Source organism: Staurois parvus, unplaced genomic scaffold (genome assembly GCF_062004578.1).
Source record: "Staurois parvus isolate SC_StPar_1 unplaced genomic scaffold, SC_StPar_1.0 ptg000675l, whole genome shotgun sequence".
Classification (NCBI taxonomy): Eukaryota; Metazoa; Chordata; class Amphibia; order Anura; family Ranidae; genus Staurois; species Staurois parvus.
Window position 1 is genome coordinate 96,950 of NW_028318471.1, and position 23,497 is coordinate 120,446.

The 23,497-nt window shown below is 43.0% G+C and overlaps 1 protein-coding gene across 6 annotated transcripts in view; it reads right to left on the bottom strand.

The window, feature by feature from the left end:
* Positions 1 to 1,733: 1,733 nt before the first annotated feature.
* The window catches only part of DYSF (dysferlin), a 396,353-nt gene continuing 374,589 nt past the window's right edge, over positions 1,734 to 23,497 (bottom strand). For all 6 annotated transcript variants that reach the window (XM_089652230.1, XM_089652225.1, XM_089652229.1 and 3 more), the window contains 6 exons: positions 22,325 to 22,466; positions 19,255 to 19,354; positions 15,839 to 16,017; positions 13,292 to 13,401; positions 9,310 to 9,457; positions 1,734 to 5,620 (listed from right to left, as the gene is read on the bottom strand). In XM_089652230.1, the coding sequence (XP_089508356.1) occupies positions 5,582 to 5,620; positions 9,310 to 9,457; positions 13,292 to 13,401; positions 15,839 to 16,017; positions 19,255 to 19,354; positions 22,325 to 22,466 (718 nt within the window). In that variant the 3' untranslated portion in view covers positions 1,734 to 5,581. The remainder of the gene's footprint in view (positions 5,621 to 9,309; positions 9,458 to 13,291; positions 13,402 to 15,838; positions 16,018 to 19,254; positions 19,355 to 22,324; positions 22,467 to 23,497) is intronic.

Below are 23,497 nucleotides of genomic sequence, written 5' to 3' on the forward strand. Positions count from 1 at the left end.
TGGTAATCTCTAAAGGCTTTTAAAGCATTGCCTATGAGTAGTAAAACAGCAAAAACCCCAATTGGTTCTGCAGGCCTCTGCTTTAAAAAATAATATCTGGGGGCTCTAAGACATTTTCTAGCAAAATATACCGATCTTAACGTGTAAACAAAAAGTGCCAGAAATGGCCTGGATCTGAAACGGCTATAGTGCCGCTCATCTCCTCCGCCTCCAAACTGTATAGTGCCGCTCATCTTCTCCACCTCCAATCTGCATAGTGCTGCTCATCTCCTCCGCCTCCTATTTCTATAGTACCGCTCATCTCCTCCGCCTCCTATCTCTATAGTGCTGCTCATCTCCTCCGCCTCCTATCTCTATAGTACCGCTCATCTCCTCCGCCTCCTATTTCTATAGTGCCGCTCATCTCCTCCGCCTCCTATTTCTATAGTACCGCTCATCTCCTCCGCCTCCTATTTCTATAGTACCGCTCATCTCCTCCGCCTCCTATTTCTATAGTGCCACTCATCTCCTCCGCCTCCTATTTCTATAGTACCGCTCATCTCCTCCGCCTCCTATTTCTATAGTGCCACTCATCTCCTCCGCCTCCTATCTCTATAGTACCGCTCATCTCCTCGGCCTCCTATCTCTATAGTACCGCTCATCTCCTCCGCCTCCTATCTCTATAGTGCTGCTCATCTCCTCCGCCTCCTATCTCTATAGTACCGCTCATCTCCTCCGCCTCCTATTTCTATAGTACCGCTCATCTCCTCCGCCTCCTATCTCTATAGTGCTGCTCATCTCCTCCGCCTCCTATTTCTATAGTACCGCTCATCTCCTCGGCCTCCTATTTCTATAGTGCCGCTCATCTCCTCCGCCGCCTATCTCTATAGTGCCGCTCATCTCCTCCGCCTCCTATCTCTATAGTGCCGCTCATCTCCTCCGCTGCCTATCTCTATAGTGCCGCTCATCTCCTCGGCCTCCTATTTCTATAGTGCCGCTCATCTCCTCCGCCGCCTATCTCTATAGTGCCGCTCATCTCCTCCGCCTCCTATCTCTATAGTACCGCTCATCTCCTCCGCCTCCTATTTCTATAGTGCCGCTCATCTCCTCCGCTGCCTATCTCTATAGTACCTCTCATCTCCTCCACCTCCTGTCTCTATAGTGCCTCTCATCTCCACTTCCTATCTCTACAGTGCTGCTTATCTCCTCCGTCTCCTATCTCTACAGTGCTACTCATCTCCTCCGCCTCCTATCTCTACAGTGCTACTCATCTCCTCCGTCTCCTATCTCTACAGTGCTGCTACTCCTCTCCTCCGCCTCCTATCTCTATATTGCCGCTCATCTCCTTCGCCTCCTATCTCAATAGTGCTACTCATCTCCTCTGCCTCCTATCTCTATAGTGCCGCTCATCTCCACCTCCTATCTCTATAGTGCCACTCATCTCCTCCCCCTTCTGTCCCCATAGCCTCATTCCTCTAATCCACGCAGCACTTATCTCTTAGTCCTCACCTCTCCATAACAACTAACAAAGGAATACAGCAGAGTGATCTGTACTCTATGAAGTCAAAGGGCCCCAGTTTGATACTTGCCCAGGACCCCAAATGATCTAAAACTGTCCCTGATCATCTTAGCCTGGGTTTAGGTTCCAGAGCTGGTGATAAAAGGTTATGGACAGGCCCTTCATTTTGTTTAACAATATGCTTGATTATTGACCACTGTTCACTTAAAAAACAAAAATCACAATGAAAAATAAATAGGTATAATATTTCCCTTGGCTTTATTAAATTCACATTCTTCAGTACACGACTGAAATAAAACTATAGGCAATGGGTTTACCATGTTCAGTGCATAATAAAGTGTTTCTATCACAAATGAAGAAACAAACGGGATAAATAATGGATCTCCAAGCAACAAAAGGCACATCAATTAAAATACTTCAACAAAAAATACTGCAGGTAAAGGCCAATAGATTTGGAATATCTTTGGCTGTGGATTGATATGTGCATTACAAAATAAGATCATAAAATAAAAATATATCTGCGCTGATACATTTGAAACATATTGAAAGGTTGCTGTGAAATATGAACATTTTGCTATAAACTGTAAACATGAAAGCCACCAGTTAGTCCTCTGCAAATACTAAAAGTAAATTGTTTTTTATGGCTGCAACAGAATTCTTAGTGTTCAGAGATTACAAACTTGTAACAGGTAATAAAAAACGCTGTGATCACTGAATTTAAAGGGACAGTCCACCCAAAAGCATTTAAGGTCTGGGGTCTGGAGGGCGGACTGGGTTGGCGGCTTCTTTGTTGGTGATTCCAGTGGTGAAGTTGAACTGCGGTAGTCCCTGCCTCTCTTCCCCCTCACATTGGAGCTATGGGTGTCCCCGCCAACTCTGTGGTATTACCATTCCTTTAAATATAATCAACTATATAGAATAAAATCCAGCTGAGAGAGTGGGAACCCATGGGATCCCCAATCCGGAAACTCACTACCCGAGTGATGTAAGAAACTGATAAGTAGTTTAAAGTAAAATTCCATCAAACAACATTTTTCTAGTTTTTGGGATGGGATTTTCTTCCTTCTTTCAGGTTTTTATACCCATTGGGGGTATCCACCCCTATTATCTGTCATGGTGACTGTTGTCATTAGGATGGAAAACAATGAGAAATCCCACATTTAGTCCCCACAGCAGGAATGGAGGTGAAATCTTTCGTAGGGACACCTGTTATAGTGTCTTATGCATTGAATGAATATTATTATGTGTTTTACTGGAATCCTTTGGTACAAGCTTCTGCTGGCCCTTTAAGAGGTTCTGAACAGCAGGAGTCAATCTTCCCAATCATACGATTGCTATAATTGGCTGTCACTTGATCTGGAGCCCCTCCAAAATGAAAACATTGACTAGGGGCTGTGAAAGGTCAGTCACTGTGCTGGGAATGCACAAGTGAGCATGCTCTCAGCACAAAAAAGTTTCAAGATGAATGTGCTTCTTAACCACTTCCTATCGGCATATAGCAAGCATGTGGGTTATTGCACAGGCTGGATGTATACGAGGTGATACCAAAAGATTTTGAGTCTAGTTTTGTAACACACCAACAGATGGCAGCACAAGGCTGCACGCACAGTCACAGGGAGCACCAACCTTCATAAGTCAGTGAGCCACAAGACATCGTCCTGTGTACATTGGGAGCTTTGCAACTGGTGCTATTCTGACCACATCTGCTATTTCATCATGGACAGCAAGTTAGAACAGAGAGCAAACTTGAAATTCTGCATGAAACTGGGAAAATGGCTGGATCTCTGCAATGTTGTCAAAACGACAACCTTTGAGCTGGATCTTCATCTTCGGGAAGAGGGCATTTTCAGGATTGAGCTCATTGAAGGTCTTCCTGATCTCTCTTTGTCTTCCAGTGGTGTTCTTCCGCTCTTGAAGCATGCGTGCCACTCAATAGACTCATTGAAGCATCGCCGTAAACTTGCCGAATCATGTCCAACTTCTCTGTTGCAGAGTTTCCCGTTTCACGCAGAATTTCACATTGCACTCATCATTCATATCTGTGCATTGTGGTGCATTGCCATGCATGTGTGCTTCAGTGCGTCGTGTGTTGAGGTGCTATTTAAAATGAATGGTAATACACAGTAAAATTAGCATTTTACAGTGCATTAATGCATCTCATGGGACTTACAATCAGTTTAGAGAAGTTTCCTCCCACTTCCTGTTGTATATCTTGGACAGGAAGTGAAGGGAAATCTCTCTAACAAGACACAGATGTCAATTTCCACTTACTATCATCTCTGGGACAGGATATGGAAGAAAACCTTCCAAATTGGGCATGCGGCAATAAAATATGACAAGGGTTACAACTCTTTCTCACTCTAAAGTTTGGAGACCCCTGCCTTAAAGTATCTGGCAACATTTGTCCATATGTCAGGATGACTGACAGAAGCTCAGTAAAGCACAATAGAGAAAAGGGAAGCCCAGTGGGTGTTATGCAATGTAGCATCCCTGATATCCCGATTACACATTTAGCTGAGTTTGAATGGCTGCAGCTGTTATATAGGTAGCCAGTCACTGCAGTGGGTATAAATAAGTAACTTCAGAAGAGTACCATACTTGAAAGATTGACTGTCCGATACGGTGCTGGGGATGCAGTTTCTGACAGCGGTGGAGACTTACCCAAGGTGAATCATTCATTCAAACTTATCCAAGTTCTCCAAGCTATGCAACATCCAAGCCTGCATCTGATATCAAATGTGCTGAGATGGGCCGATCGTTAGAGGAAGGGCTGCAACAAACACCACTGTATTTCAGGTGTCTATGGCAGTACATTTCCCATCAATATCACAGATGATTTCAGATAATTGCTCGGTGTTTCCACGGCCCTCAGTCCTGGATATCAATAAAGCCAGCAATTCACTGAGCAGTGCCTATAAATGTGTAAGAGTTTATCTCTCTCCTGGAGAATATTCTCAGTTGACCTCTACAATCATATAGAACAGGGGCGGACTGACCATTCGAGCACTCGGGCACTGCCCGAGGGCCTGGGGTCAGTAGGGGGCCCCATGAAATGCCCCTGGTACCTTTTATAGGCTTTTTTTGGGTGTGCTTTGAGTGTGGGCAAGGAGACAGGGGCCCCATGATCACTTATTGCCCGGGGGGGCCCAAGAGTTGTCAGTCCACCCCCTGATATAGAAGTATAGTTTTGTTTTCACACAAATCTTTGTGTTTACACCACTATACACCATACTGAAAATCCTGCCCGCTCCATCTAGTGACAGTTAGCGGGGGATCTTCTCCCCCCCCCCCCCCCCGCTAGCTGTCACTATTAAAAAAAAAAAAAAAAAAGAGGCTGTGCAGAGCTCCGCCCACGTGGCCACGTCGTTCATTCATAGTACACTGTGAATGGAAAGCTACAAGTACTGACAGCCCTGTAGTCGTCGGCTTGTAGTTCTCAATGAAATACCACGGATCTGTTGAGCGCTGTGATAGTTCATTGTCTCTACCTTTCAATGTGTATTTGCCTGCTCATACGAGGTACGAGCACACATATACAGATACTGGAGTCCTTGCATGGCATCTGCTGATTGCGGGTGCAATGCTTTCTAGGCTACAAGCAAAAAAAATTAATAAATGCACATTTTTTTACCTGCAAAAAGATGTACACTTATGATTTTTAAAAAAAAAGGTGAACTTACCCTTCAAATGCAAATGTAGAGGTTATCATCTAGCAATGCAGCAAATGGTGAACTAAAGCCAGATGCTTTATTACCCAGAACCACACAGCATGACTACTCCTCAGACTTCATATGTAGCCACAAATTCTGGCTAGTCATATTGTCTCTAAATGTCTTTTATTTATCTGGGATTCCAGAAGCAAATTAAAGGGCTAAGCTTGTTTAATTCCATAGGATAGTTAGGGGTTTGTAAACTCTGAGCCCTTATCTGACATCCCCTGTGGCCTTCTTAAGCTGGGTAGCAAAAAATGCAGGTTGGTATGCAGGAATATCTTTGGCAATGTAGTCTTTACAGTACATAGGACTGTCGGTGGACGGAAGCTTCAGGATGCACTTGGCAGGTCTTTCATCAGCTGGTGCATCCTTAACTGTAAGGCTTCACTAACTTCATAGCAGCGTAATTCTGCAAGAGAAAAAGAGGAGACAATCACTGCATGAGTTTTACAAGAAGATGCCGCAATCTCACAGAATGGTGGAAAACCTTCACACTTGTCCTGCTTGGAATCCCTACCGATCAGTTGTGTTAATAGAACAGCCAAGTAGAACCGAGGCTACAAACTCTTACAGTTGCTTGACCTTCTTCAGAAAGTTGTTCAATGGACTTCCAAGGCTGGTCTAGGTTAGTCTGTGGTTGCCCACAATGACAAGCAAAGGGTCTGCGAGGGGAGGCTGTGACTAAAGCAAGCCACGTGGCGCTAACTAGTAAAAGCAGCTTTGAATCTGCTTAGAAAAACAGCTGGGAGTTAGGAGTGGGACATACCTATCAGTAGTGTTGGTGGGAAGTGGGGGGAGATGAGGTTTACTTTCTGTATCTCTAAAACTGGAAAACTGTCCAGGCACATAAGAGACTTGTCTGACCTCTTTAAAGTGGATCCTTAGGCCAAAAATAAAAATGGGTGAACAGGCAGGAATTTGAATGCAGAAGAAACATGCTTTGTCTCTTTTACATTAAATGTACCTACCTGCCTCTCCACCCTTTTACAGTGAGGCACAAAAGCACAGCCCACTGTTCAAATTCAGTAATGCCGAATCTAACTGAACTCCCACGCATGTGTAGGAGTGATGTCATCCACGCCTGGCCAATGAAAGTGGCTGGCGATCGAGACCCAGAAGCCAGCTGCCTTAAGATGTCAATGGTTGTGTGGGGAGTTCTGGGACAATGCAATGATGGAGCCGTGGTGAGTATTGTTCCACAATAAAGAGAACCTACCTAAAATTCCAATCAAGAGAAGAGCCATAATACTCACATCTTACACTGGTGGTTCCTTTCTCTAAACCTAGAGGCTAGAGACCAGAGAAAGGAGCCACAGCAAGGTGTTGGGGACACAGGCACCCAACACTCCCGAAAGTATTGGATGCCAAGTTGTCTTATGAAGGCTGCAGTTCTGGAACAGAAACAAAGGAAAGGAGAGATACAAGCCACTGAAGAGGGGGTATAGGCTCTTCTCTTGAAGAGAACTTCAGGTACATATTTGTCAAACACTGATAGGGTCTTGACAAGTGGACCACATTTGTATTGAAATAAAAATGTTAACACTACAGCAGTTATTTTTGACACCCCCTATAAAAATGCTTCTCGCCCAGTTATCACAATAATTTAATGCTTTTAGTTGGCTGGCCAGGAATAGGTTTCCAGATACCCTTGAACCCCTCGTGTGTTGTTTTGTTATTGTATTGTCTCATGTACTGTCCCCCACTATATTGTACAGGGCTGAGCAAACCTTTTGGCGCTATATAAATACTGTATAATAATAAAAATAAGGAGTTTAAATGTACTGGAAGCCTCAAGAGTGAGCATCTTGTGAATGTTGTGTTCAATGGCATATGGCTCCTGGTGCAGAATGGTGATTATGGTGATATTAGGCATTAGGTTACGGCTCAGGTAAGTTCAATGATTAGGACATAGGGTTGGACAAGTTGGGTGTTAGGGTTAACGGCATAGTGAATGGGTAAAGTCAACACAAGTTTGGATAGTAGGAAAGAGATAAAAAAAAAATGGGCTTTGTGGCATGCTGGTTCCAGGTTGACAGCAAGGCTACAATGTGGAGACACTATATGTTCTGCAAAAGAGTAGACAGATCCATGCAGGGGTTGTGGGCAGGCAAGAGAGTGGTGAGTTCCAGGTGAAGGTCGTGAGCAAACTGCAGGCAAGAAAGTGGCCAGGCTCAAGTAGAGGTTGTCGGCAGGCGGCAGGCAGGAGAGCAGTCATATGAATTCAAATCCACAAGGAAACAAGCAGGGTAATATACCCTTTTGCACAAAAAAATGGTAGCTGGCAAGAAGAAATAGTACCAGCCCCTTCCAGGGGTAATACTTAACTAACCTTCTGGGTCGGATGACATGCCTAGCATTATTACAGGGAGCACTGGAAGTCCTGGCAAGGATTTTGCGAGCACCACTGGAAATCCTGACAATGACACTGCAAGTGCCATTGGAAACACTGGAAATGTTACTGGAAATCCTGGAAGGGAATTCTGCAAGAAGCTATGGAAATACTGACCAAGATTCTGCGAGTGTAATAGGAAGTCTAGGCAGGGATTCTGTAAGCAGCACTGAAAGTACTGGCAGGGACACTGCAAGTATAAGTTCTGGAAGTCACGGCAGGGAGTTCTGGCGGACCTGGAGGTACTGTAACCCTGTCCCAGATACACATCAGGAGGTAAGAAGAGAGAACTCCAAAGTGAGAGGTCCCAATTGACAGCAATGGGATCACCAAGGCATCTCTGTGTGGGTATACACGGTCCTCACATGGGGCATGGACTCATACACCTCACGTGAATAAGACCTAACTATATTACTGTGTAAATGATTTACAATCACACAACGAGCAATTAACATTTTACAAGTAATGTCCAGCTTTGGGGCAAAGGAAAAAACAGTTCACAGTACGAATATAAAACAGTGTCATCATATACTGAGCAGTACATATCAAACAGCTTTGTACGTTACTGTAAGATAACAAAGAGAGATCAAGCAAGAGAAAGACGATGAAAGAAAGGAAGAGAGGAGAGCAAAGACACAACAGGGAAAACTGTAGAGGGAAGGGGGAAGGAGAAAGGAGAGGAGAGCAAAGATAGAACAGGGAAAACTGTAGGGGGAAGGAGAAAGGAGAGGAGAGCAAAGATAGAACAGGGAAAACTATAGAGGGAAGGAGAAAGGAGAGGAGAGCAAAGATAGAACAGGGAAAACTGGAGAGGAGAGGAAAGGAGAGGAGAAGACTGTAGAGGGAAGTGGGAGGAGAGGAGAGAAAAGGAGAGCTAGAACAGGGAAAACTAGAGAGGAGAGGATAAAAATGTAGAGGGAAGGGGGAGGATAAAGGCGAGGAGAGAAAAGAGAGAACAGGGAAAACTGGAGAGGAGAGGAAAGGAGAGGAGAAAATTGTAGAGGGAAGTGGGAGAAGAGGAGAGGTAGATCAGGGAAAATTGTAGAGAGAAGGAGAGGACAGGAGAGGAGAGAGAAAGAAAAAAAAAAGGAGTGGAGAGGAAAGAAGAGAGGAGAAGGAGCACCATAGTAGGGTGAAGGGTTGGAGGGAAGAAGGAAAGCAAAGAGGAGAGAGAAAACGAAAATGCAAGAAGAGATGCAGAGGAAGCAGAGCTAAAGGCAAGAAGAGAGGGCAGTGGTAAGGAGCGGAGAGGAGAGTTGAGGAAAGGGCAGAGGACAGGTAAGAGATGGGGAAAGAGATGAAGCAAGTAGAAGAGAATGGAAGGAGGGAGAAGGCAGGAGGGGAGGCAAAACGGAGATGAAAGGAGAATGGGAGAGGGCATTTAGTAGTAGAAGGGAGAAAAGGAGAAAGAAGGTGAGGGTACAGAAAGGAGAGGAAAGGAGGAGTGGAAAAAGAAACAGCGGAGAGAACGTGAAGCAGAGAGGAAAGGAGGAGGAGAGGGGGGCAGAGAGGAGAGGAAAGGAGGTGAGGGTAAGGAGTTATGAGTAATGGAGGAGGGAAGAAGGGAAGACAAGATAGAGAGAAAAGGAAAAGAGGAACAGAGAAGAAAGGAGGGAAAGGGAGGGGAGCAGAAAGGGGAGGACAGGATAGTAGGAGGGGAAAGAGAAAAGGATGGAAAGGTTGGGGAGAGGAGAGGAGGAATATCTTACCGGGAAGGAGTAGAGGAATATTCCCAGGAAGAGGAATAGTAAAATGGCGATCAGGATAAGCAGAAAGAGGCACTTATATTTGCTCCAGAGGATGTACTTCAGCGTCTTGTATGGAGATGTGAACCACAAGAAAGATGTCTCTGGACGCCTGGGAACCAAAGATTCTTAGATTACCTTGTAGAAGGTACATACACTGATATACATCCTAGTGTACACAGAGCAGAGATTTATTTCTCAGGTTTTACATCCCTGGTACAACTATGACCTCCTTTTTAAAAAATTACGTGTGCTACAGAACCTAATGGTAAGTAAGATGATATTTTTCTATATCTCACAAATACCTATTGATCCTGCCAGTGAAGTCCACCTTATGCAGCTTCCTGTGATGAGAGGACTACTCTGCTACACTGCTACTGAATGCAGTGCAGCATTGTCACCCTCATGTAGACTGTACTTGCTTGAATGAGATGTTGCAGGGAGCTTGGCTATCGACACTGTCAATGCATATTCATAAGCTTGTTGCTCATCAATCAGCACCTCCCACACCTAATCCTGCCAACTGCCTGCTTTTTGGACTAAACCACTTGGAAAGAAGGCCTATAAACCACCACATCATCCAAAGCCCCCAGTAGATGAACTCTGAATCCAACACCAAAAAAAAACTACTGTTAATGCGTTCTCACCGACCTATTGTAAATTGTGAAAAGTAACAAAAACCACATATTTTGTTGGTGTTGGTTTCAGAGTTCGTCTACTGGGGGCTCTGGGGGATGTAATACTCCAAACACATAAATAAAAATCAACCCATTGCCTGATTTCATAGAAGACCATTTAATAAATAAACACTGGTATACCTATTCCCATTAAAACCATCCACCAAAAAAACTCAAATCCATACATACAAAAAATGAGAAACGTAATATTGTGTAGTACTACTCCCATTATCTCACAGTGCCCATATCATCATATATGACTTTATACATTCATCTGGTCCTGGGGTGGCCTATATATGAATATATTTTCATGAATGTTGAAATAATACAGAGTTTTTAGATAGATATGGGCACCCTGAGATAATGGGAGGAGCTGCACAATACCATACTATGTTTTTCAATATTTGTATGTATGGATTTGCGTGATTGATTTCTATTCGTGTATTTGGAGTATTAGTGCTTTATATGTTTTCTTGTTACTTTATCCAATTTACAGCAGGTCCATGGTAGTCCATTAACAGTAAAATTTTGTCTGTGTTGCTTTTTGGTTCTACCAAGGCAGGGGTAGGCAACCTGTGGCTCTCTAGCTGTTCTGGAACTACATTTCCCATGAGGCATTGCAAAGATTACAAAACTGACAGTTACAGCTATGACTTGCAGAGGCATGATGGAACTTGTAGTCCTGTGGCTCTCAGGTTGCCTACCCCTGTATTTATGGAACCTTCTCACTGTAAGCTGTAGTGTCTGAGAAGGGGAGCATGTGAGACAAAAATGAAGGAGGATTCGGCTCCATCAGGAAAGGGAAATTGTACTTATTTCAATTTATGAGGCTGGTACATCATATATTAACTGGACTTCGGACCTGTTTAGACTATCACACAGGCTCCTTTAGATGTACTTCAACTGTAACTTCAGCCAAGCTTTTTCTTCTGATATAGTGGAGAAGGGTTAAGACTGCAATTGCAAGTTGCAAGAACAGAAAGACTTTAGACACAAATTTATAGTCTAATAACCATAAGAGGGCACCAACCAACCAATGATGCGTGCATTGAGGCTGAGCCTCTGACATCATATCCGGTCCTTCACCTATGTCATTTCTGGTTGCCTGGAACACACGCTGGCTCTGTGGATATGAGCAGCGGTGAGAGGGAGAGGATCCCCCCTAGTGAGCTGATATTGGTATAGTGAGCGCTCTTTAAAAGATAGCAGCTAAATCACTCAGTGTCAGCCTCCCCTCAGATGATGTGCCTTAGCACGAAAGGCCTTAGGAGGAGCTGACAGAGCGTGACGTCATCGCGGCCTGGAGCCACGAGGAGGCCTGGCGGCCATCTTTCTTAAGGGGTCAGTGCTGCATTACTGTATTAATATGGTTCATGTGCTCTATTTTTTTATATATTTTGCATACTACCCTGAAATCTTTTTAACCTTGATCAAATAAACCTTTTTTGGAACATATTACACTATTGGCATTTGTTTCGGGCTCCAATGTGGAGCTATTCAACCCGCAGATAGTTCCATTTGTATCCAGTATCCAGAGGAGGGAGCCCTGTATCCAGGCTGAATGCCCGTCCATCCTTAAGGGGACCTCTGGACCCTGCAGATTCTCATTTCACCTAAGCTTGATGACCATTATCCAGGAGGAAGCTCTCCATTCGCCCATTGCAGACCCATACCTGGGGGTTATATACTTATATGCGCATTATCCGTGCGTATCTGGTGAGTGCGCATTTTTATCATTTGGTTCCAGTCACAAGTTTACTAGAGATCTGCTGTTTTGGAGAACATCACCAGTGCCATTTATGAACGTTTTATTCTTTGAATGAACTATTATTCTTTGAACAAATTTTTTATTGATTTACATACTTATCCATTTCTCATTTATTTTATATATCATATATCATTAGAGCTGCAATTTCCCCCTAGTGAGCTGTTTGTGTTGGTGCCCCTACTGGCACTTGTGCCATGCGAGTGCATCGATTTTAACTTCTTACCCTCTATTTAATAAAACCTACTACACTATGGATTTTTTTTTGGTATTTATTCATACTCATCCTGGGTGAATGAGTATTTATAACAGGAGCTGTGTATCTTGAGCAGTAGCAGAGCATACTAGCCCATTATGAAAGACTTATTTGAGAACAAAGCCCTCCAGTGATGTGCTGTCACTGCTGCAGAGGCTTCCATCTTCACCCGTTCTTCCTTCAGGGTTCGTGGGCTGTGGCTGCTTGAATAGTCAAGCCGCAGTGATATCACTCCCGCGCGTGCATGCGGGAGTCACGGCCGAGGCATAGAGCTCTGAAGGAAAAGGCATATCCATGCTATTCCTTCAGAGTGCATGCGCCAGTGACATCATCAGTTGCTGCTCCCTAGAATATCTCCTAAATGGCGCATATTTAGAAGATATTCATTTTACCTACAGGTAAGCTTTATTATAGGTTTACTTGTAGGTAAAAATCAAGATTTAGAGTTTACTACCACTTTAAGCACAGATATGGATGACATCAGTTGTGAATGTGATTCCAAAAAAATCAGCAATACAACAGACTGGTCAGGATTCAATACCAAATAAAATAAAACATTACAAATTAGGTAATCTTCCAAAAAGCAAAATGTATAAAGCATCAAATGGCACATTATCCTTTTTTTTAGAAATGTGACCAGTGAAAGATCTTGAAAGTCCAGTGAAAGTCTTCCATGCCAAATATATATATAGGTGTACCTCGGTTTATGAATTTAATGAGTTCTCCGGGACGTTTCATATTGTGAAACATTCATAAACCGAAACGTGGTTTCCCATAGGAATGCATTGGAAACCAATTAATCCGTTCCGGAGGTCAGAAAAAAATTTAAAAACAGTTGCTGTCACTATAGGTCGGTGCCGGTTTTTAAATGCAATTACCAGCTTTTTTTTTTCTTCACTATAGCTCAGAGAATCAGCTGTCACTTTCCCCCCCAGCTAAAAGAAAGAAAGTTTCCTTTTAGTTTATTTCCCCAAGTTAAAAGAAACAAAGTATCCTTTAGCTCTGGGAAAAGTGACAGCTAATTCTGTGAGCTATAGTGAAGAGAAAAAAAAAGCCGGCAGTTGCATTTAAAAATCAGCACCGACAAACACTTCGTATTGTGAAAACAATTCGCAAACCGAGACATTTTCAATGGATTTTCATTCGGAAACCGAAAATTACATTAACAGAGGTGTTCGTAAACTGAGGTACACCTATATATTTTAGTGATAACAAAATGGTGGCTTCTAGTGGGTGGGGAAAACTTACTTAGGGTCTTCCAATTTAGGATTCATATTTGGCTCTTCACGTCCCATACCGGCCGGCCGTTCATCATGTTCTTGTTCATTGACAATCTCTAATGTTAACTCCATCTTCCCCTGTAAGAGACAGACAAACAGATGTATTATGTGTAATAAAGCAGTACTGGACTGATACCATATTCCAAATAATAATATCAAAAAGGGACAGTATGTTGTCAAGGGACTTTATGCATGTCAATACAATGGATCAAACACGTATAAAATAAGTAAAATAATGATTTATTATTCTCTTAAACCACATAAAATACTCAGAGGTATAAAGTAATACAAAATTAAATTCATACAGGCAAGTATATACACCCTATATATCTACCCTTAACCATTCACTAATCAGTCACAATATCCTTTAGTGTTGAACAATATGTTGTATTCATTTCATCGGTGTATCCACCGCGAGGCAAACAAGGTGTTTGCCTAGGGCGGCATTTTTCAGGGGGGGCGGCGCCGCCCCCGGAAGAAGGGACATACAAGGCAGCTGGCAGGTGACTGACGGTGGGGACCAGGTGAGGGCCGGCACTGCATGAGCTCACTCACTGGCTGCTAAACTCCGGATAAGAGCAGCACTTGGTGTCAGAGAAGGTCTGCTCCTGGGCTGAGCTGGGTGACAGGTGAGCGATCCGCAGCAGCAGGGAGAGGGGCCGGCTGGTTGCAGCTGTGACAGTTGCTGGGTGTTGTGTGTGCTGAGCGGATGGAAGGAGTATGAGCAGAGAGAGGTGGACACGTCAGCAGGAGACAGCACAGCAAGGAGAAGGAGGAGGAGATTGGGAAAGGAGGATGGGATCTGCTGCTCCATTGAGTCTGGGAAGATCACAACCAGGGAGGACTACAAGTACCAGCTGTACCCAGGATCCTGTCTGCTCTGGCAATGGAGTCACGGATCTGTATTGTACGACACGCATATTACATCTACTGCTGTTATATACTGTTATAGTGAGCAGATCTATACAGCCTGGGGGACTACAAGTACCAGCTGCACTGGGGATCCTATCTGATTAGCCTGGTCTCTCTATCTCTCTCACTCCCTCTTTATCTTTCTCTCTCTATTTCTATCTCTCTCTTGATCTCTCTTTCTCTCCCTCTATCTTTCTCTCTCTTTATATCTCCCTCCCTCTATCTTTCTATCTCTCCCTCCCTCTTTATCACTCACTCTTTATCTCTTTCTTTATCTTTATCTCCCTCTTTATTTTCTTCCTCTCATATATCCTCTAGATATCAAAAGGTGTCTATAATTCAGATGATTATCAGGGCACAGCAGCTGCCCATAAAGACAAATTAACAATCATCACCAGATAGAGTACCAGCTCAGTCTTACAGCCAGTTCTTTATTGGATACATATGGAGAAGTCAATAAATGAGGGAGATTTGAGGAACCCCAGTATATAGGAGAGGCAAACTCCCTGTTGGAGATAAAGTTAGAATTCTAGTTGCAGCTCACAGAGGGTTGACGGTCTCCCTGCCTCCATGTGACAGTGCTAGGCCAATCACCAAGCACCAATATTATCAGTTAGGGTGAATCACATGCTCCATTATACCTGAAAGTACTTTCTTTACACCTGGCAACTGAATGGAGCAGCGAGGAAGTGAAAAAACGTTGGGTAGGTGTTGCTGGGTACCTGATATTAAAGCAAAACTGTTTGGGCCCGCATGAGCAAAGCACAGATTTGCTTTAAAGGAGAAGTAGGAGTTAAAAAAAAACCTATTATGCTGTTACACAGTTAATATTTATGTTAATGTACATGAGAATTCATATAGTTTATTTTTTGTACCATTTTCTATGGACATTTCTATAGTTAGTAATGCTGCCATCCAGTGGTCTTATTTGGTAATGCATTTGTTTTATATTACCTCCCTGAGATCTATGACACAATTCCTTTGTATATGAAGCTCCTCCCTTCTTCTTGAGTACAGCACTTCCTGTGTCATGGAGGCAGCTAACAGTCCACATGTAACAGGGACACATGTATTCCGCATAGTACGCTACAGAAAGTATCATCTTTTGACCGCATAATACTGGAAACCATTCATTCTGCTGTATCCTGTTGTCACATGTACAGAATAAAGCAACTTCTGGATGAACACAGTATTGGTGAGTTCAGCTATCTGATAAGGATTGCCCACAGTGATTATATCTGCTTATACAGGCTAGGCATAGAGGTCTCACAAGGGATAAATCGCTATCACAACAATCTGAGTCAGAATACCTATCATCTATACTTGGTCTATGTTGCCTCTGAGACTGAGAACTGAGCAATCACATGACTAATCAATCAGTTCTCTGTCTGCTAGGAGCAGGGAGCAGTGACTGCCAGCCACTGCTCTCCACTCTGGTCCTCGCTGGAGCACCAGGCTGGAGAGGGGGCAGGCACAATTAGCTCTGGCTCTCAGCAAAAGGTGAACAGGAAAAGGGCCCTAAGGCATCATGTCACCAGCCTGAAAAAACCTAGAAAATGCAAGTAAGTTCAATTTTTTCAGAGTAATCAGTAATGATCCTTACTGCAAGAATCTTTGTGTCATTCTCCTGGCCCGCGCACGGCCACCAACCCTTCACTGTCTTCTGCTCAAACAGCGACACCCAGCGATCTGCAGCATTTGACTCGTCCAGCAGGTCCAGATTGCACTTTTCTGCCGTTTTGGCTGGTCTTGGCATGCGGTTCAGGTCTAGCTGCAGGGAACCTAAAAACAAATTTGTCTATAATCAGCCAACGAGACAATACTGTAATTTCCTCCTAAACTGTATTTCTTAGATTGAAGTATATGTGTTTATGTTGTGTGATCTTTAACATATAACTTCAATGCAACTTTTTCCATACTATCAGCTGTTAAAGAGGAACTTCAGTCCCCAGTAATGTTGCCCCCCCACCCCTCTGGCTTCACAATCTTTGATAATCTGGCATGTGTGCAGATGTGCTGAAGGGCTCTGCCTGGTCCTTGGGTCTTGGCGGAGCCCTGTGACACACCTGCAGAAGTACAAAGGTTTTCTGGCGCATGTGCAGACAAAGTGAGATCTGGTTCTCCCATACCTGCTCCATCTTTTTGCATGGAAAGCCTCTGCATGTGTGCAGATGGGCCCCAGCTCTCTACCGGGACCTGAAGCCCATGCAGCACATTTGCGCACTTGCAGGGTCCGACAGCACGCACATCAGTGAAAATACGTGTGTGCACTACAAAACTTTTTAACCACTACCAGTCCGAACACTTTTACCCCCTTCCTGTCCAGGCCAATTTTCAGCTTTCAGTGCTATCACACTTTGAATGACAATTGCGCGGTCATGCAACACTGTACCCATATGAATTTTTTAGCATTTTTTTGAGACAGATAAAGCTTTATTTTGGTGGTATTTATTCACCGCTGGGATTTTTATTTTTTTTGCTATGTAAATGAAAATGTCAAAAAATTGTGAAAAAAGTGTTTTTCTTATAAAATTTTGCAAATCAATAGTATTTCATCATAAATCTTGGCCAAAATGTATTCCGTTATCTTTTTAGTAAAAAAAAAAATAATAACCCAAATTAGTTTATAACCAAAAATTATCATTTTTAAATATTTTTTTACATTTATTTTTTATATTATTATTTATGTTTTTTTTTTAACATACTGTCATCCTAGCAGTACAGTGTCACCATGGTGACACTGTACTACTTATGGGGGGTGATGAAGATTTTTTTTTTTTACACTGATTGCTTTTACACCCATAAAGGCTGTAAAAGCAATCATTTCTCCTTCTCCCTGGCTGCATTCTTGCAGCCATTGAGGACTGCTGTGTGAGCTGTGATTGGTCACAGCTTGTCACATGGTACAGGGCTGTTTTGAATAGCCTTGTATCATGTGACCTCTGTGATCATTCACAGACATCTTGCTTACTACTCTGCATGTGATCACTGATTGGCCATTCAGTGATCACATGATTGGGACCTTGCACAGAGGTCCTGTCTGACAATCGGTGTTCCACTGTGTCCGGAGGACACAGCGGGCACCAGATCGCGGTACCGCTCGCTCCCTAGGCAGGCAGGGAAGCGGGAGGACGTATATAAACGGCCACCCGACCCTGCACTGCCACCGTCCGGCCGTTTAGATACAACAGTCGGACAGGAAGTGGTTAAAAATCTAATTTTGGGAGGGGGGAGGAGGTAAGTGAAAATAAATTGTTTTATAGGGTGAAGGTCCGCTTTAATACTAAAAAATCATTCATAGACAACAACTATTACAAATTCATTCAGAAAATACGGGATTCGAAAAGCGCCAGCAGTATTGGGGCATCATTTGTAATAATTTAGAAGCAGGGATTAAATAATATACATTTAATAGGCCCTCTTCTGAAAGAGCAATTAATGTTTTAGAATAAGCCCCTCCCACACATCTAGAAATGTTTTTATATTTGCATAATTGCTCCCAAGAGCCCACCCACTGCTTGCATCAGAGCTGATGACTCTTGGAAGGAGTACTGAGGCAGGGTGCTGTGATGTTTTAAGGATGCTATGTACAGCACTCTGCTGGCCCCTCCCACCAGCCATGATCTGCCTGCATTGCATAGAGACCTAATGATGACATAACTGGGTTTTAAATAATGTATGTAATGGAAACAGGAAGGTTTTATTTAAATGGAATTTTTTTTCTATGGCTTTCTATTTGTAATAGTGTTAAAAGTAACATTTTAGCTTTGGATAGTGTGGGGAAGGGTTAGAACCTTTTCCAGCTGTTTACCGCTGTCTTTTCCTACTGGAAAGATTCATATCATTTGTCCTGGTGACCAGGGTCATCGGGACAAGAAAAGATGAGAGATCCAAAATGTTGCAATCTATACCAGAACAGGAAGTCATAGGCAAATCTTCCAATGTGGACACCTGTTCTTGTGACACCTGTCTAATAAGGCATTTCCCCTCACTTTGGAGAACTTAATAAATGACTCTTGGCTGAGATCTGTTTAACCACTTCCTGTCCAGCCCATGTACATAAACGGACGGACAGGAGCAGTGCAGGAGCAGGTTGCCGTTTATAAACGGCGCCCGCATTCACAGCCTGTGCGTGCTGCCTGGAAGCATGCGGCACTGTGATCTGGTGCACAATGGAACACCGATCGTTGTAAGGGACCTCTGTGTGAGGTTCCGATACATGTGATCACCGATTGGCCAATCAGTGATCACATGAATAGTAGTAAGCAAGATGTTACTTCCTGACATCATTGCTTACTTCTAATGAAATCTGTGAATGATCAGAGAGGTCACATGGCACAAGGCTATTCACAGCAGCCTTGTACCATGTGACAAGTTGTGACCAATCACAGCTCACACAGTATTTCTCAATGGCTGCAGGAATGCAGCCAGAGAGAAGGAGAAATTTTTGCTTTTACAGCCTTTATGGGTGTAAAAGCAATCAGTGTAAAAAAAAAAAATTGTCATCACTCCCACAAGTAGTACAGTGTCACTATGGGGACACTGTACTGCTAGGGTGACAGTATCTTAAAAAAAAAAAACATAAATAATAATATAAAAAAATAAAGTAAAAATGTTAAAAAATTTTTAAAAAATTATAATTTTTGGTTATAAACTAGTTTGAGTTATTTTTTTTTTCACTAAAAAGATAACTGAATAAATTATGGCCAAGATTTATGAAGAAAGGTTATTTATTTGCAAATTTTAATAAGAAAAACACTTTTTTTTCAAAAATTTTGGACTTTCATTTATATAGCAAAACAAATAAAAATCTCAGTGGTTAATAAATACCTCAAAAATAAAGTTTTATCTATCTCAAAAATGCTAAAAAATTCATACGGGTACAGTGTTGCATGACCGCGCAATTGTCATTCAAAATGTGATAGCACCGAAAGCTGAAAATTGGCCTGGACTGCAAGGGGGTGCAAGTGTCCAGACTTGAAGTGGTTAAATAAAGGCACACCTCTCCATTATTCTCACCTAGGTAGTCATCAAAGGAGAACTTGTCATTGTCCCATATCTGTAACATGAGGTTTGGAGGGATTTTATTTTCAGTCTTATCCAAGCTCCAGAAGTGTTCCTGTAGGAGATGGAAGAAAGATACGTGAACATTATATGTTGACCTTAAAAAACTTTACAAAAGGAGGCATTGACACCCTGCCATGCTGTTCACGTTCAACAGTTTGTTGGAGGTATATGATTAAATAAACATTATGTTTCATAAAAAAGAAAAAAAAAAAAGGTTGATCTTAAAATCCCACCAATGGAGACTTAAAATTTAAATGGAACCTGTTGAATAGTTGAATACTCTGAGCCCTTATTGCACGATATGGCCAAGTGATTGAGGACAGCTGCCAAGAACAGGTATTATTGGACATCCCCTTCTTGACCCCTGGTTCACATCTATGCAGTCGTGCGGGCCACGTTTTGCACGGGCACGAGAGCCCATTAATTTGAATGGACTCCCGTGCCCGCGACACGCAGGGAAAGAGGTCCCTGCACTACTTTGGAAAACGCAGCCCGCACGTGAACCTCGGTTCCCAGTACGGTTGCGTTTTCCAGTGTGGAAGGCGAGCCATTAGAAATAATGGCACCTGCCCAGGGGTTCGCATTTGTCTGTGCAGGTGGTGCGGCTGCATGGATTTTCGTGCGGATCCGCAGCAGCACCACCCGCACAGATGTGAACCTAGGGTAAATCATGCATATTAACATGAAGTTGTCCCTTCCCCCCTTTCCACACACACTATTTAGCTATAATATCCTCCATTCTTCTGGGAAGGCTTTCCAGAAGAGTATGTATCAAAATGAGTAGGAGAGCTGAACCCCTTGAGTGGATGAGGATAGGTAGTCCAACATTTGACTTTTTTTTGATAGGCAACTCTCTGTAAACAGGGATATCCCATGAGGTTCCAGGAAACATCTGTGGAAATATTGGAAGAATGACAGTGCCACAGGCTGTTACACTAGAAACTCACACTTACTGTATCCAAATTGAAGTACAATACAGATATAATTTATTGTCAGCATAAAAGTCACAGATGAAGGGTTGTGAACTCCTGAAAAACGTTGGCTTTCTGCTTTTACATTGTGTTTTAATAAAAAAACCTGGACTTATCCACTTGTTGGGGAGCTCTCATTCTTCCAACACTCCATGTGATTATGGATGTCTTTATGGAGCTGGCCTGGTGCACCTGACCTTATACTTTGAAAGGATACCTGCTTATTTTTGGGTATACTGTGATTTATACTCTACTTATTGCCTACATTGTACATGAATTGGTAGTGCACAAACTGTTTTGTATGAGGCCTTTCAGAAATTTTGGCAATGGAGACTTAAAGTGTTACTAAACCCACAACAGTGAAATCAGTCTGTATATGCAGTAAAGGAGGCTTGTTACATTCACTGTGGAACCGAAGGGGTTAATCCTCCGCATTGCGTAAAAAGGCTATTTGCTCCTGTTTTCTCTGATCCTTCCCTTCTTATACTGTCCCTAATCCATCTCCTGACAGAACAGAGCCTTGGGCAAGCTGCACATGCTCAGTTTGGTGTGTATTGCTAGAGAGTTTGGGGTTTTTTTTGGGAGGGTGCATGTGATCAGCACAGGGCCAATCAACACTGTTCAGACAGAGGTCAGGAGTTATGCAGCCTCATACAACAATCAGGGGAGAATGAAAACTCCTCCTACAAACTTTAACCAGTGCTCTGCTAGACACTGATAGAAGTCACACAACTGCTCTAGCTGCTGATGAGAAAAGGTATTTAGAAGTTTATATTTACTAAACTAATTGCATTTCCATGTTGTGTGTACTGTGGGAGACCAGATACAGTGAATGCAGGGACTTGGGTTTAGTAACACTTTAAAAATTGCGTTGGTGTCTGCTGGAAACTCCTGGCCTTGATTACACTATATGGCCAACGCTTTGTGAACACCTGACCATCACAGGTATATGGGCTTGTTGGAAATCCCATTGCAAAATCATGGGCATTAATACAGAGCTTCCCCTCCTCCTTTGTGGCTATAATGGCCTCCGCTCTTCTATGAAGGCTTTTAACAACATTTTGGAGTGTGTCTGTGGGGATCAGAGCCCATTCAGTCAAAACAACATTTGTGAGGTTAGATACTGATCTTGGAGATCTGGCTTGTAAACGGTATTCAGATTCATTTTAATGGTGTTCAGCAAGGTTGAGGTCAGAGCTCTGTGGAGCACACTCAAGTTCCTTCAAACCAAACTCATCAAACCAAGTGTTTATGGAGATGGCTTTGTGCACCTGAAATCAATCATTTTGATGGCCAGTAGTGTGGCATCCTACCACTGTCTGTCTTAGGCTCCTTTCACACTGGCAGACTCTGCCAGCGGATCCGCCTGCTCAACGGGGGATCTGCACACTGGTCCACGCTGAGCAAGCAGATGACAGGTCAGTGTCCACTTCGCTTATGTACAGCGGACATGGACACAGACCATTGTCCTCTATGGGTGGTCGTATATAAACGGATCACCTGTCTGTTTACATCCGTCTGTCATCTGATCCAATCCGCTAGATCAGATGCAGCCGGGTGTAAACAGACACATGTCTGTTTACATCCGCCGCTCCATAAACGGCAAAGGATGATCCGATTAGGTCCACCTGTCCATTTTTTGGATTGGTCTTCCCGTGTGAAAATAGCCTTAGAGTTTGGTGCTTCCACGCCATTATTTTGTCATTGGTATCTAACAGAATAGATTTGTTCTTGTGCATGAACATTCTGACACAAACCATCCATCGCGAGAGTGAAAAATCTAGGCCACAACAGATCTGCTTTTCCATTCATAAAAAATGAGAACCCTTAGACAGCTGCTTCCATCTTGTATCATGACTTGATTGACCCATAGAGGTGCATATTCCTACATATTAAAGTCAATGACTATTTCATCTGCCGAACAATTTTTTAGCATTGTGCAAAATTTTTTCTGTGTGATATGTGACACCTCGACCAGAAGCAGATGCCAGGGTTGGCCGCTGACACACTGCACACCTCTTTTAATGATCCCACTTTTGGGCTGCTCTTACCTTTCTTGAGACTGAGCAGACCTGTTCGGCTGGGAGATAGTCAAATGGGAAGAGAAACCTCCAGTTGAAGTTGCCTTCACCACCCATAGACCTGTAGTGAACGTCTGTTTTTTGTTTATATTCCTCATGGCCGATCATCCAACTGAAGGAAGAAAGGAGAAGAGAGATGGTTAGCTGGGGAGGAAGTCTTTTCTTTTTGTATGCCTGCCAGCTTCACAAAGCACCTACATGGGGGAGAATGTGTACGACACACTGCCTGGTTATATAAAATCCAGTTCAATATGGAGGAAGTCAAAGCCACTCGGAATACTTATGGCTCTGCAGGAGGGATACTGTAAAGCCGAGCTGACCACAAATGTACATTTGTATAGTAAATCATCAACAACAGTAAAAAGATATATTATAGAGTGAGCCTGGCCCATAAAAGCTCACAGACTAAAGAGTGATAAAGGAGAAACAAAATATGTTATTGGTAAGTGGTACAGTATATAAGATGACAGTGTGTGTTTTGTTGGATGGTGGAGGAAGAAGCAGTGTTAGTTCAGTACACTGAATATAAGATGACAGTGTGCAACTTTTCAGAGAGTGGAGGAGGAAGCAGTGTTGGGTTTGTAAACAGTATATAATGTGATGGTGTGTATCTTGTCAGATAGTGAAGGAAGAGGCAGTGCTGGATCAATAGGCTATATATAAGGCGACAGTGTGTGCTTTGTCAGATATTGGAGAAGGAAGCAGTGCTAGACCAGTCAGCTGTATATAAGGTGACAGTGTGGGGTTTATTTACTAAAGCTAGAGAGTCCAAAATCAGACTCCCTTCTGCATAGAAACCAATCAGCTTCCAGGTTTCATTGCCAAAGCTTCATTGAACAAGCTGAGGTTAGAAGCTGATTGGTTTCTATGCAGAAGGGAGTCTGATTTTGGACTCTCCAGCTTTAGTAAATAAACCCCTGTGTGTCTTGTCAGATATTGGAGGAGGAAGTAGTGCTAGGTAAGTAATCTGTATATAAGGTGGCAGTGTATGTATTGTCAGATCGATAAGGAGAAAGCAGTGCTGGATCAGTAAACTGTATATAAAGTGACAGTGTGCACCTTGTCAGATAGTGGAGGAGGAAGCCATGCTGGATCAGTAAGCTGTATATAAGGTGGCAGTGTGGGCCTTGTCAGATATAGAAG